Source organism: Acyrthosiphon pisum, chromosome A1, assembly GCF_005508785.2.
Source record: "Acyrthosiphon pisum isolate AL4f chromosome A1, pea_aphid_22Mar2018_4r6ur, whole genome shotgun sequence".
Classification (NCBI taxonomy): Eukaryota; Metazoa; Arthropoda; class Insecta; order Hemiptera; family Aphididae; genus Acyrthosiphon; species Acyrthosiphon pisum.
This window is the reverse complement of record NC_042494.1, coordinates 78,980,930-78,996,142: the sequence shown is the minus strand read 5'-3', so window position 1 is coordinate 78,996,142 and position 15,213 is coordinate 78,980,930. Positions and strand designations below refer to the sequence as shown.

Below are 15,213 nucleotides of genomic sequence, written 5' to 3'. Positions count from 1 at the left end.
AAAAACAAGTTGCCGCGGGTAAATTAATAAAAAAAATAAAAGATAGACGCTTGGAAAATACATACTGGATAGAGCTATGCGTATATTATCATGCGTAATCTGCGCGACTGCGCTTGAAACCATAGACCTAATAACTATAACCTTTTTTTTATAGTTAATAGATCTATGCTCGAAACCGATTTTGTCAACCCGTTCGGCCCCGATGAATTTGTTGGCTCGTTAGAAATTAAAAAGATAGCGCGGGACATGGTGACATAATTGCGGTTATGTTTTGCGCATGTGCAGTGGAGTTGCGCATGCTCAGTGGCGACATCGGGGCCGAACGAGCCAAGTGTCTATAACCTGATGATTAGTGATTACAATTTATAGTCAAACCGGTATTCGGTAATAGAAGTATATAGCCATAGATAATGTTATACAACCTAACCTTGTTGTATTTATGTAGCACATAACTCACAATACCTGGTGGCAGGTATTACTGTATAGTACATAAGCTATATTAAGTTTTATTGTTTTAAGTACAGTCCAAAGTCCCGAGTCGTAGTCTGTACTTTAGTCAGTCACTCTCTCTCTCTACAGTTCAACGTTTGACTTTGAAAGATAATATTAATCATTGACTTTATAGATTATATTCATTTTTTTACGTGCAGTTCGTTGAGGTTATAAGACCTAAGAAGTGATTGTTTCTAGAAATATTAAAATTTCTCTCGATCTAATAAAAAATCTTACAACGAAGGTATTATTAAATAAAATTCTTCAAAATGGCAATTTTTTTGAGATCGTCAGTGTGTAAATCAAAGTTAGTTTTTTCATTATCGAAAATTGCAACACCCGTAACTTCAATGAAGCTGTCCACATGTAACTTGGAGTACATAATTACTGAAAAAGTTGGTGAGAAACAAAATGTTGGCCTGGTAAAACTTAATAGGCCTAAAGCTTTGAATGCTTTATGTGATGGTTTGGTCACAGAACTGACCGAAGCCGTATCTGCTTATGATGCCGATGATTCAATTGGAGCTATTGTTGTTACTGGTAGTGAACGTGCATTTGCGGCTGGTGCTGATATCAAAGAAATGCTTGACAAGACTTATTCTACTAACCTAAAAATTGGTCTACTCAAACAATGGGACAATCTGAGTAAATGCAAGAAACCAGTTATTGCTGCTGTAAATGGTTTCGCTCTAGGTGGTGGATGTGAATTAGCGATGATGTGTGACATAATCTATGCTGGAGAAAAAGCTAAATTTGGCCAACCTGAGATTGTGATTGGTACAATTCCCGGAGCCGGTGGTACTCAGCGTATGATACGTTCTTGCGGTAAAAGCTTTGCAATGGAAGTATGTTTATCTGGAAACCAGATTTCTGCTCAAGAAGCTTTATCTAGAGGATTAGTTAGTAAGGTGTTCCCACCAGAAAAGTTAGTTGATGAGGCTATTAAATTAGCTGAAAAAATAAGTGAACATTCACCTTTAATTGTTGCATTATGTAAAGAATCTGTAAATTATGCATATGAATCAAGTTTAAGCCAAGGTTTACAATTTGAGAAGAAGTCATTCTATGGAACTTTTGCAACCGATGACCGGAAGGAAGGAATGACCGCATTCATTGAAAAAAGAAAACCAAACTTTTCTAATAATTAATATAAAATGTAATTTCATTGTATAGTGTTCTATACTATTATTTTTTACATTTAAATTTTAATATACATATTGTTAATTTTTTATACAAAATATATTTATTATCTTTGTGAAATTTTTACATCAAACTATTACTACTAAACTTAAAGAAAAACAAAACTGTGGATGTTATTATGAGATAAAGTTCATATTTATAATATACCCTGTTCTTAATAAGTAAACAAAAAATTTAGGCAGTGGCGTAACCAGAAATTTTGTATGGGAAGGGGGACTAAGTCTCATAAAAAAAACACAACATGTCTTTTATTTACACTTTTTATTTTTTTATGAATCTGTGGACAGTACAGTCAATGGGGAGGAAATTATAGCCTAGCTCCACTGGATTTAGGTAACAACAACAGGTTTGCTCGTGGCTTCTTATTTGGAACAGAGTATAAAATAATATAATAATATATTTTCATACAGTCTGTGGTTGTACCCTACTCACGAAGAAGTTGTTTTGAAATTTAAATTTATAAAACCAATAAAAGTAATTATTTTGAAATATGAATATTTCATAACACAAAAATTGTATTATTTAAATTTGACTAAAATCGATATTAGTAGAAAGATATTAGTATTATTTTTTTGATTTTATACAACTCAAAATTCTTAAGTGCTCAAATAAAAACAACTGTTCATTCCTTATGGTTGACTGTATTAAAATTTAACTCACATTTTCATATCATTCTTATAATAATTCAAGAACATGCTCTAAAGTCTAAATACTATGTTAGTTTAACTAATGTACAATATTACTATTTTCCCAGATATTTAGAAATAAGTGTATACATTGAGCAATTTGAAGTAGATGAAGAACTATTTGAAAATGCATTAAAAAAGTTTTTGATATTGCCTCCAATTTTTTTAACTGATTTACAAACATTAATCGTTGTTTTAAAACTATTACATTTTGCATTGACAAAAAGTATGTATGTTTATAATATTAGATAAGATAAATAACCTTAATTATTATAAAAATTTTTATTTTTTTAATGTATAATATTTATAGGAGTATTAATGAAAAAATTAAATTGGGTAGCTGAAATATTAACAAAATCTGAATCTATGCATCATAATTTGGCGGATGATTTTAAAAAAGACGAGAAATCAAAACAATTGGTTTGTAATTAATATACATAATATGCATAGTTTTTCAAATTAATTATAATATTTTTTATTTTCTAGTGTAATCAATTTTGTATTGAACTTTATGAAGTATATTGGCTTTGCTTAAAAAACTATAGTCATTTTTCAACTTTAAGCTTAACAAAACTATTATTTGATCGATTGGCATCTTCAAAAAAAGAAATTGGTATATAAATATTTAGAACTGTATCTTATATGTTAATATCACAAATCCGCTTAAATCTAAATACACAGTGCAATTTACTCAGAATGCTCATCCCCTCTTTATACATTAATTCTGAATTTGTTTAAATTTTGATTTTTTAATTTTAAGTATATTATTGTGGTAACACTTATTTAAGATATTTTCAAGTATTTGGATTTTTATACCATTTAAGTGTCCTATCATGATAAAAATTATTTTTTCACAACCTTTTTGCTGTAAATTGTGAAGTAGAAAGCAAAAAATTCTAAAGTGGATTTTTTAACATTTTTATTTTATGTTTAATTATTCAAGCTTTACATAAAATATAAAAATCTAGTATTTAGTCTTCTAGTCTAGTGCACATTTTACTTAGATAATTTTATCAATTAAAAAAAATATTAATTGATAAAAGAAATTGCTTTAATTTTAAAATAATCATTGCCTTAAAATTCTTCTTAAGGTTATTATTGTGGGCTATATTATCATTGTGCATAGGCCCATTTTGGGGGTGTTTTAATAACAAAATCACTTGCAAAATTCATATTATCACCACCAAATTTTTGATAACATCATCAAATTTTTATTAACTATAATATTATGCCATAGGAATTTGAATACAATTATTTCTAAAGCCTTATCATTTACATAGTAATAATAATATCAGAAAAATAATATAGACCATAATGTATCGTGTTAGATAATTGTTTATATTAAGATTAATGCATAGATGTACAAAATGAAGGTGTATCAATGAAGATGGTATGGGGGGGGGGGGGGCAAAGTCCTCCACTAATCACTTTAGTCGACATAAATTTAGCACCCCCATAAATTTAATCCAAATTACGCCTATGTCTTTGTGTAAATAAAGTTTAATAACTTAGAAACTACTCATTCAGATTTTGGTTTTTATCAATCAAAACTATCATAAAAATCATTTGCTTAACAATTTACAGTAAAAACAAGTGGACAAAATTGTGTATATATCACCTGAAAACATCCCTAAAAGGTATTAAAATCTAAATATTATTGGAAGTATGATCATAAAGTACATATTCAAAAATATTCAAACGTGAAAATGCATACTTAAAGGAAAAACCTGAATGAGCATACTATTGTGAATCTCCCAATGTATATTTAAAATATATAGACTTAATTATAATATAGAACACTGAAATGTAATTTATTTTTAATATTTTTCTTCTCATTTATCTCTTGCCGGTATTTTTTTTTTATGAACTAAATTAAGATTATCTTTAAAATAATGTGTAATATTTGTTATAACTAAAATTGTTCAACATTAATCTCAAATATTTGATAAAAACAATACATTTTTTTATTGATATTTGTGGTTATGAAAACAATAAGTAATTGAAGTACATATAACGTTAAATAGTACCTAGTACCTACTCAAGAATTATTATTTGTTTGCATAATACTAATAGTATACATATTATTTTTCAGTTTTATTACAAATTAATATGAAGTGTCTTACTTTATTAACGGAAAATCCAAAAAATATAGATAAAGACTTTGTAAAAATATATTTATCTCAATTTATTTCATTAAAAACAATACTGATGAATAACTTGGATGAAAAAAGTTTGCAGCGAAGTTATTTAATTGTCCTAAACCACATCCTTCACCATACAATTTTAGTACCAAATGTAAAATAATTTTACAATTTATTGTTGTATTCTCAAGTTTAATGCATATTATTAAAATATTGTTCTACTTATAGATTTCTGAAGTATGGTCTATGTACGACTGGGAAACATGGACATGGTCAATGATACATAGTACTGATTTATTAGTACGCGCTCTAGTCTTTCAATTTTCAGCTGGCTTGGCAGTCATTGATATTCCAGTGTCACATAATTTAATTCATCTTGCATTAAAGTACATGTTTAGTTATTTTACCTTATTTAATAAAATTATAATATAATTATAATTATATACTTGCTTATTATAGTTTACATAACAATTCAAATTTATTTTCTAGTTATTTTTGTGAATCAAGTTGCTTGGAAAATTGTGTTGTTGCCGAGCAAGCAGCTTTATTTTGTTCAAATCTATTTTGCTTCCCTAAGTTTAAAGTAATGTTTATTGCTTGATCAAATCAACAATAAATTTGTTTGAAATAATATTATTTTATTTCTTTCAGAGTTTATGCCACCAATGCATTATTAAATTGGATTTTGATGCTTTTGTTCAAATTATTAATTTGTGTTCATACTACGACTATACCAAACCTGGTGGGTAAAATATTCAAATGTTATTATAAATTTAAAATAAATATAATTATTAATAAAAAACAAATGTTGTTGCTGTACAGAAAAAAAAAACTTTATGACATCTCCAAAACTTGTGTCCAATATATGCTGCATGTTTTTCAATATGTTTACATTGACAGAAGTAAATTTATATGAACTCGATCAACATAGTCAATTTTTACAAGCACTTTTCATGTATGTATTTTGTATAGTATTAAGCTGCTAAATATTTGATATTTGTTTAACTCTTGTATATAACATAGAATGTGTTTATTGCAATTCACCTCAATTACATATTTTATTTTTTTATAAATAGTTATTATACCCCATGTCTTTCATTATTTAATTATTATTTATTATATTGAAGCAATAGATATTTTTGGTTTTCAAATCTTAATGGTTTATTTTTTCTGTATTTAATCTATTTCCATCATACATTTTCATATTAGAAACTCAATTTCTCATACATTTCTAATTTAATAGGACCTATTTATCAATTGTCAACTATAATCAGACAGGTTACCTGTCCTCATCAATCCATATGTTTTATTTTATATTATAAAACTATTTCCATAATTCCCAAAATCATCTTTAAAATAAAATTATTGAACTTTGTAATGTAAACGTTTCTCCTTCCTTTATTATTAGATGTTTGTGATTATGCATCATAACAAAAATAAATGTGTATATTTTTAATTGTTTATTAATCATACTTATTTATCACAGGTGCTTAAAAAAATATTTGACTCCTATGAGTATTGAAAACCCTAATGTCATGGAGATGTGTGGTCGCATATGTTCCGTTCTTACACTATTTATACCTGTTAGCAATTATAATTTTGAAAATGTATTAAATTCTTTAAATGTTATCTATGAAAGGATTAATATTAATTTGGGTAAATAGAACATTTTTATAATAATTTATCTAGTTAATTGACAAATTTTAATATTAATATTGTATTTTAGATTATTGTACAACAATGGTTTGGAGATCATTATTTAGACTGACAACAATAGTTATACAGTATACAAATTATAAAACATTTGTTATAACAAATAATTTGATAACTGCATTATTAACTAGTGTAACTTCCGAAAATAAAGATTTATGTATTGAAGCATTAAATCTAGTTTCTTTAGTTTGTCCACAACTATCTAAAAGTAAGTAAATAATTCATTGTATGCCTATATTTAATCTTGGAATTACTCGGGTATGTTGTTGTTTAAAAAAAAATTGAATTTCTCATTAAATTCAATTTAAAAGCAATTATTGTTGTATTATTTTACAAATTATAATAATATAAATTTACTTGTTTTAGCCAAAAGTAAAATGATTCCACAAATAACATAATTTAAAAATTTTGGAGCACTTTTATAATCAAGTTTTCCAAAATAAACAACATCATATTATAAAACAATAGTTACTACTCATGTTATTAAACTATACTCTATTCAGAATAACAACAGACTAGGCGGCAGGCGAAAACAGTAAACACATCGTTGTTCGCACATCCGTTCTCACTACGGCTGCCTCCACAAATATTTACTATTAATGAATAATTAACAAATTAGCCACCAGGTAGTCTGGCAGCACCAAGCTTAGTTGCCATGCGGTCTATTCTTATTTTAAATAGAGTCTGAGTATATACTTCTCGGCATAATTACATCATTTGTATGTATTCGGTAATTTATTGTAAATATCCTTAACTGTCTACTGGTTTGAGTAATCGTATTCGCATTAGTTACTTTTAGGTACTGCATTGCAGAATTAAATATCAACATTCTACATGATTTTTTTCCCATAATTATAGCCTAAAACTACTATATTGAACTCTTGAAGTTAAAAAAAACAAACAATATACCTAAGGAATCCCTTAATCATTAAGGAAATATGTATTAAGGTTAATGGTTTGATTAAAATATATTTTACCTATTATTTCTCTAATAGTCTGATGTAATAATATTATGAATTGTTCACTTATATTTACTCTAACTACACCTACTTAATTATCAAGACTTATTTATGCTCACTAACTTAATATAATAATTATTATTATTTTTATTATTATTTAATTATTGTGTCTGTATTTTTTTTTATTAACTTATGTCTAAATTAAAACTTATGTCTATGTTTTAAATGTATATAAAAAAAAGCAGGGAAGTGGATGTCGCTCTGCTGTAAAGTAGATTACAAGTGGGTCATTGTATAATGGTTGTATTAGACTTGAATTCAATGCAGTGGCGCAGGAACTATTTTTCATGAGGGGGGGGGGGGGCAAAACCTAAAAAAAAACGTAACAACTATTATAATATATTTATTTGTAATTGATAACAGAAAACCTTTCTTAATATTTTATTCTTTTAACATTGATTTATGTAGTATATCTATGTATATATATTTTTTTTATTTAAAAGTTTACCAATATATAAATTTATAAATTTAATGATTGAATTTATACATTTATATATTGAAAAAAAACATGAAACATATTTACTTTATGTCTAAAGTAAAAATAACAGTATCTAAATAAATATAATAAATAAGTTTTAAAAGAAATATATTTACTATATATCTGAAGTTGTATTCAAAAGTAACAATATGTCAATATATAAATAAATATAAAATAATAATAATAATACAATTGTATTTTACCCTTCAATTTTAATGTGGTAGGAGGGCAAAAGTATTGCCCCCTTAGATTTCATCCGAGGGGTCAATTGCCCCTTCTGCCCCCCTTCGACGCCACTGATTCAATGATAAAATATCATTGTATAAGAAAAACGATTCTGAGCGGAGACGGTTTGTCAGTCTGGATATTTTATATTTTGTTATTATTTATTTTATCATGTAAGTTGAATTAATATTTAAATATTATAATTTTTTATTCGTTTCTATGGTGATAAACAAAGCGTTAGAAATTAAAATCCCATTTTTAGCATTTCTTCCTAATTTTCCGGTGGTTTTTCCTGTGGTATTAAATAACTATTGAGAAATTCGAAAAATGACCTCTCTAAAGTACCACCTTGATCCAATTTGCTAAAAGATAAGGTACTATATGTTGAAATCGAAACACTCCTTCTGAAAGAAATTTTGTATACAGGATATAAAAATAAAAAAAAATAAAAATAAAAATAAAAAAAATAAAAATAAAAATAAACACCATTGTAAAAACAATAGCTTCCTCGCTACGCTCAGAATCTAATAAATAAGCCTATATATCTTCAATATTTTTGAACTTCCATTAATTAAATGTATGAGGAACCTCATTTTCAAGCACTACATTTTATTTAATAAAAAAGTTTTTTCAAGAATAATTTTAAAAAATTTAAAATATTCAAAAAATTTCTCAAGTCTTTAACTGGCCCAAAAAGAGTCAATATATTTCTTAAATATTACCATTTATGGAAAATATAAAATTAATATTTGGTGAAGATTTCAAGGGTACAGTTATAATTATTAAGTTACTCCAAAAAAATAAAATCCATTTTTTCAAGGTTAGGTGAGTCAGAGCATTTTTACTACCCAAATATTGCTGACAGACGGAAACGAAAAAAAAACACACACATCATTGTAAAATATATATATTCTTTTGCTTCGCTCAGAATCTAAAAAAATAACTGTATTGAATATTTAAATAAAAAATTCTAAAAAATACCTAAATGTTTTTTTAAATTTTATTTAGAGTTTGCTCATCGTGTTTGTAACATTTTAATTCATACATTGCTCTTGGAGTGGAATCATAAATTAAAACGAAAAATGTTATTAACTGCATTATCGAACATATTTATTGAGCACCCAATCACATATGAAACAGCGAAGCATGACAATGACATATTACATTTCATCATTTCTAAATTGAAAATTATGCAGCTACAAGTTACTAAACAATCAAATCAAAAATCAGTATGTATATATTAATCAATAATTGTGTTAGCATGAATCAATGAATATAATATGTATAAATATTTTAGAAAATATTACAAAATGAGTATTTGGAAATTGTGAAATTTTGTTGCAATTTATTTCATGGATGTAATGACGCTAGAGAAGATGCTTCCGCTGAATTACCAGATTTAGTTCATAAACTTTGGCCTATTGTTGTTGCCAACCCTAAATCAGATATTTTAATGTGTACACTACAAATGCTTGTATCACTTACATCTGCATGTCCTTCTGGTAAATAATTCTATGTGCTATGATTCATATTAAAAGTTTTTATTAATTATTTACACGTCAATAAATTTGTCAAAATTCATTAGAACATTATCAAGTAACAGAATTACTTAAAAAAATATATAGAAATAATAGAATTATATAGTTTTCACATTTCATATTTGACAATAGTTGGAAACTAATTTGAATTTCAGGAATGTAATAGTTTTTTTTCTAATATAAAATAATATGTATATACAAATATAAATTATAACTTATAATATAATGTATAAACCTACATTATAGCATGCAGTGCAATGACAATGACTAGCAGTACACTTGGAATGGAACCAAAAACAAAATGTACTTCATTTTCATTATTTCATGAAGTAATTACTTTATCTACTAATTTTAATTTAAACGAAGATATTTTGAATATTACGCTGCTGTTAGTTTTAAACTGTTGCCAAGCTCAAGAATGTCGTGTAACAATTACAAAAGTATTATTTTTATGTTTATTAATATGCTAATAATAATACACATTTTATTAATTTTTTTAAAATATAATGTATATGTTACCGGAAATGTTGCCAATTTAGGAAATTACGACAATTCCTAGTAAATGTTGACAATTCCTAAAAGCGGAAGGCAATGTTATCACCGTCTAGGAATTGTCATCATTTCCGTAGTTTATTAGGCAATGTTATCACTAGGGCCCGGAATTTGATGATCTAAAAATATATCAAAAAAAATGCATAAAATGATATTTATTAATTTATTTTTTTTTTTAAATAATATTAAAAATGTATATTTTACTGTAAAAATTGATAAATATTGTTTCGATACAAATTATAATTATTATAAATTAATTAAATAAAACTATATATTATAGTCATTTACACTCTATATAGAAGACACTATCGAACTAATAATGCTGTCGAACTCAAATTAAATGAGAAACGGAGACACACGGGTATATAAAATAAACTTATAAAATTATTTTATATATCTGTGTGGAGACATGAAATTATATCAAACACGGGTTTATGTCGATTGCGATAACCGATTTTAAACAAGCATGTGTGTCCCTGGCATAAAATAGTAAGTTTGGTGTCAATTGTCAAAGTTGTTCAATTACACAAGATCAGAAATAAATCCTTGCAAAGCAAATTTATTGGATCTAAGTACTGTTTTAAAATCGGCAGGTCAAGCAGAAAATCCGTTATCACTTCGGGAGGCAGCTACTGTAAATAGTATTTCAGGGGCACAAGGATATACCCGATGTCAATGTAAGACAAAATGCAAGACGAACAGGTGTGCTTGCAAATCGGCATCTAGAATTTGTAATTCTAAATGTCATGGAAGTTTGCCTTGTGAAAATAAAAATGAATAACTACGTATGCAAATCATAAAAAAATTTTAAATTACATAAATTAAAATGTTAAAAAAAATACTTGTTTATTAATTGATTATTTATTAAGGTGATAGTAGATTAATTAATAATTATGTTTGAAAAAAATATTATTTAAATAAGTCAGATTAAATTTAAAAAATGTGCCATCTTTGCCTACTATCGTTAGGAAATGATAACATATACTAGGCGATGATATCATTTCCTTCGGATTTTAGGAATTGTCAACATTTACTAGGAATTGTCATCATTTCCTAAATGTCAACATTTCCGGTAACATATATATATATATATATATATAACTTTTTTTAGAGTAAACTATTGTCAAGCATCGTGTTGGCTCTTAATCTTAAAGACAAAAAATGTCCAATTAAGATTGAACAACAATATTTAAAATTTTTACTGGTTTTAACAAGTTACAACGAGGGACAAATACACCTTTTAAAAGTAAAAAACATGGTTTTTAGGTGTACTATATAATATATTTCTTGTTTTCTTTTATTATGTGTGAATATATATTTATTTTTTTCATAGGTTGAAAATGTTTTGGATACTTTAGTAGATCTCTTAAAATCAAATTATGTAAATGATTCTTTAGCCATATTGAGAAACTTGTGTTTTAATGGACAAAACCGTGCAGTTATTTTGTCGTCAGGTAATACACTATAATTACAATTTAGAATATGAAATTCATTAATCTAAATAAACATTTTATATGTCATATCTAGATGTGTTTCTAGACGGGGTTAAAACCTTATTAGAAACTGGAAACCCTACAGACCAAAATTATAAAGATATTAGCTTAGCCATATGGTCAATTGCATGCAACAACCAAAAAGCTCGTCTTCAACTATGTCATTGGGGTATAGATAGATATTTTGAAAAATTATCTGATTTAGTAATATGTAGTGATGAAACAAAAAGCATTTTGAACTGTACATATAAAGTTCTAAAAAGCTAAACTGGACGTCAAACATTTTTTTTATGAAAATATTACCATGCAAGACAAAAAGTTCTAAATGTTTGCAAATCAAATTGATTCATTAAGTTAAAATAATAATTTATGTATTTAGTATAACCTACCATTAAGTTATTTTATGTTCATTTAAAAATATATTATTTAAGTGTTTTTTTTTTAAGAATTATCAATAAAAATATTAATTTTTTATAATTTATTTTACATTAGTATAATAATAGTATGCTTCATTATGGTTGTCATGTTTATGTGTTATAACGTGCCTTCTTACTTGCATATATTTTTAGCTAAATAAAAAATTATTACAGCCTACAGTTATATATCATACGAAAAAAGTTCACTGGTGTCATGTCATTTTACTGAATTGATTACACCAAAATATGCATAAATATATAACACAATATATTGCCGGTAATATTTCTAATTCAGTAATTACATATAGGTACCTATTACCAAGGTATTTACTATTTAAGTAGGTATTTTATAATATAAGGGGCAACAGAAATGTTGGTATGGGCAGCTGCCCACCCTGCCCATACACTAGAACCGCCACTGCTGTCTCCGTTTTACAAGTTATGAGCGTGTAACATAGCAAATGCCAAATTGTACGCTCAGCAAAACACGTTTAGCTCTGTTAGTTTAAAAATTAGAGGGAATTTACCTCTTATAAAACTTAAAGGTAAGATTATTATCTAAGCAATCTTATTGGATTTTCATTATATTTTAATTTTCAAGCCTGCAGTTATGAGTATTTTAAAATTGTAAATTGTTTGTACATCTTAAAATACTGAGCGTACAATTATCTATGTTACGCACTTGTAAGAAGGAGACAACAAATGTCGGTGTAACGTCCTCTTAAGCTAGAATGAAAATGAAAGTTACACAATACTCTGTTTTTAACAAACAAATATTTTGTGCTTTGGCGCATGGCACCATGTTTTACACGTGCATTTTGTAAACCCTTGCCTACTGCGCCTGTTTATTGTTGACTAGCAACAGATTGCAATACTAGCTATTTAGCTGGTACCTTATCTAAATGTAATAGTTTTTATTTTACAAACAGTAAGCTTCGACCTAGCATAATATATTTATCTTAATGTTCTACTGATGTAGATACGGAGGTACCCAATCGAAAAAAATTACAAACCACTTACCAAGTACTTCTATTTTCAATGACTTCTTTGGGCAAATTTGGTGTATTTAATCAGATTTTAATTTTGTATCCATATAAATCACGAGTTAAGATATCTATCAAGTTAAAATTGTTGGTTTTTCTGGTTTTATACTAAACTATTAATATTAATATATAAATAAAAACAACCCAATACCACAGACTATATGAATATAGTCTGTGTTAATACGATGGATCTTAAATGTCCATGTACATTTATTTTAAGACATATTATTATTTATCAATTGAATTTGAATAATTTTTAATTTAATCGTCGTCGAAGAAACAAGGCAGATAAAATATACAGTGAAATAGTAATATTATCATTTTATTGTCATTGGTAAGTACCTATATTATTTATAATATTTACTTTTCACAAGTGCACATAATTCGTAAATTAATATTCATTAAAATTAAAACATTATAATTAAGTATTTTTTAAACTAATAATAGGCATATTATATAATATTCTTTATCTAAATTATATAGAATCGTAATATTTTTAAGTCATTTTTTCTCGTTGCTTTATTATTATTTAAGTATTAAGATTAGGATCACATATTCACATGAGCGTTAGACTTAGAATAATCACCCATTATGCATTTTTAATTGTAAAACTATTATGACCTAGAAAATAAAATTTTTGTATTATAATTATTTCAGATATACAGTAGGTATTTTATACATGTATGATTTAAATTACATAAAAATTACAACTTTTAATTAAATAAATCAAAAATATTACATTACCTACAATAATTGATGAGTATATTATGAACTTAGTGGTAGTAGATGTAAAACAGAGAAATATTGCAACCAATTAATTAATAAGTATATATCTATATTATCTGGACACCCCCCCAAAAAAACATAAAAAATACGCCACTGGTCACTATATAGTGTATCTTAATAGCATTGTAAATAAAATGTGTAGTACGAATTTTTTTGAAAAATAGAGGCTGGTGTAATTAAAATTAAAAATTTGAGTGTAGATCCACAATGATTTTTTTTTTTGAGTGAATATAATTTGACAATTTTGTCAAAATCGTGAACATTTTCAGATTATTGTCTGGTTATAAATTCATAATAATTTTTCTTTTCATAGCTAATATGAAAAATGTAATACAAAGTTCGATATAAGTTGTTATAATAGTGGCTTAAAATGACATTATTTTTATAAACATTTAAAGTTCAAATATTGACAAAATTCATCAAAATCGAAATTTTGTGAAAATGTGTAACCTATTATTCTCATGTAACCGGTTATTCTTATCATGTGGATAGTAGTTTTGATTTAAAGTGATTCGAGGAACATGTTCAATTAAAATAGCCCTCGGTGTTATTTTGGGACATTTCGCAGGATCATAACTACAGTTAATGGAACACAATTCATCATTACGTAGTTTGTGCAGATAAACAAAATCATTTCGAAATGTATTATGAAGAATTTCATTTTGAAGGTAGAATAAAAATAAGTATTATTTTTAAAGCACAATTTGCGCCCTTCACGATTTGTGCCCCTGGCGTAGGCACGGTTCGCCATACCCTTCCTACGCCACTGGATTTCCCAAAAGCTCGTAGATTCGACTTCCACGTACCGGAACCTGCCTTACCCGTTCCTTAAAGGAAACGTCAACAATATAATATATTTTCTGCCCGACGATTCCTCTGGTGCCATCACCACCGAAAAAATCGTCGAGAAGATCATTTTAATCACTGGCAGTTTCAGTCAGTTAATGTGTGGTCTGAAGATAGAACAACCACGACTGTCGGAATCCGCATTTTCAAGTACGCGGATCAAACGATTGAATGACCCATCATCACCCTTCATGGCGGTGTTTGAGACTAACACCGTGGTCTTGACAGACGTGAGTTCACTAGTTGTCCGTTGTTTTTCGTTATACCTATAAGTTAATATTTTTTTTTCTCACCCAATAGGTCAGCAACGTGTTTCTCAGACCAAAACTCCTGGAATTACAGTTAGTATTGTCTCACTGCATGGCTAGGACTCAATTTCCGTCAGAATGGAACGATGCATCGATGCAACGACGGTAACGATGTTTTACACACATCATGCGCCGGTTCGTGTACAAGCATGTGGACGTTTTTCCCATGTACTTCGTGACCGACAACACGAATATGCGGAAATTATGGTATGGCGTAAAGAAGAATCCAATCGCGTGCCTGAAAGACATCGATCGTGTTTGTAGAGTAACTTTACCT

At 27.2% G+C, this 15,213-nt stretch overlaps 2 protein-coding genes and 1 long non-coding RNA gene across 4 annotated transcripts in view; all 3 read left to right on the top strand.

Moving 5' to 3' along the window:
• Nucleotides 1–11,904, top strand: part of LOC100575195 — a 21,981-nt gene extending 10,077 nt beyond the window's left edge. Inside the window, exons 15-30 of one of the 2 annotated variants that reach the window (XM_016803546.2) lie at nucleotides 2,447–2,604; nucleotides 2,689–2,798; nucleotides 2,865–2,991; nucleotides 4,471–4,673; nucleotides 4,748–4,905; nucleotides 5,009–5,102; nucleotides 5,171–5,261; nucleotides 5,342–5,474; nucleotides 6,006–6,175; nucleotides 6,246–6,440; nucleotides 8,963–9,183; nucleotides 9,252–9,456; nucleotides 9,739–9,821; nucleotides 11,156–11,290; nucleotides 11,378–11,498; nucleotides 11,572–11,904. In XM_016803546.2, coding sequence (XP_016659035.1) covers nucleotides 2,447–2,604; nucleotides 2,689–2,798; nucleotides 2,865–2,991; nucleotides 4,471–4,673; nucleotides 4,748–4,905; nucleotides 5,009–5,102; nucleotides 5,171–5,261; nucleotides 5,342–5,474; nucleotides 6,006–6,175; nucleotides 6,246–6,440; nucleotides 8,963–9,183; nucleotides 9,252–9,456; nucleotides 9,739–9,821; nucleotides 11,156–11,290; nucleotides 11,378–11,498; nucleotides 11,572–11,804 — 2,437 coding nt within the window. In that variant the 3' untranslated portion in view covers nucleotides 11,805–11,904. Of the gene's footprint in view, nucleotides 1–2,446; nucleotides 2,605–2,688; nucleotides 2,799–2,864; nucleotides 2,992–4,470; nucleotides 4,674–4,747; nucleotides 4,906–5,008; nucleotides 5,103–5,170; nucleotides 5,262–5,341; nucleotides 5,475–6,005; nucleotides 6,176–6,245; nucleotides 6,441–8,962; nucleotides 9,184–9,251; nucleotides 9,457–9,738; nucleotides 9,933–11,155; nucleotides 11,291–11,377; nucleotides 11,499–11,571 lie in introns of both variants that reach the window. The other variant, XM_008183721.3, reaches the window with a different exon arrangement.
• On the top strand, nucleotides 386–1,947 carry LOC100159954 (enoyl-CoA hydratase, mitochondrial). The gene has a single exon (XM_003243745.3). It carries the CDS (start codon nucleotides 762–764, stop codon nucleotides 1,638–1,640), a length of 879 nt encoding a protein of 292 aa, XP_003243793.1. The 5' UTR covers nucleotides 386–761; the 3' UTR covers nucleotides 1,641–1,947.
• Nucleotides 9,939–10,727, top strand: LOC115033763. The gene is made up of 2 exons (XR_003839074.1): nucleotides 9,939–10,533; nucleotides 10,638–10,727. It is a non-coding gene; the product is annotated as an uncharacterized LOC115033763 (long non-coding RNA).
• Nucleotides 11,905–15,213: the final 3,309 nt, after the last annotated feature.

What these genes read in the sequence shown, in the direction of transcription:
- LOC100159954 (XM_003243745.3), top strand. Translation starts at nt 762, where the DNA reads ATGGCAATTTTTTTGAGATCGTCAGTGTGTAAATCAAAGTTAGTTTTT.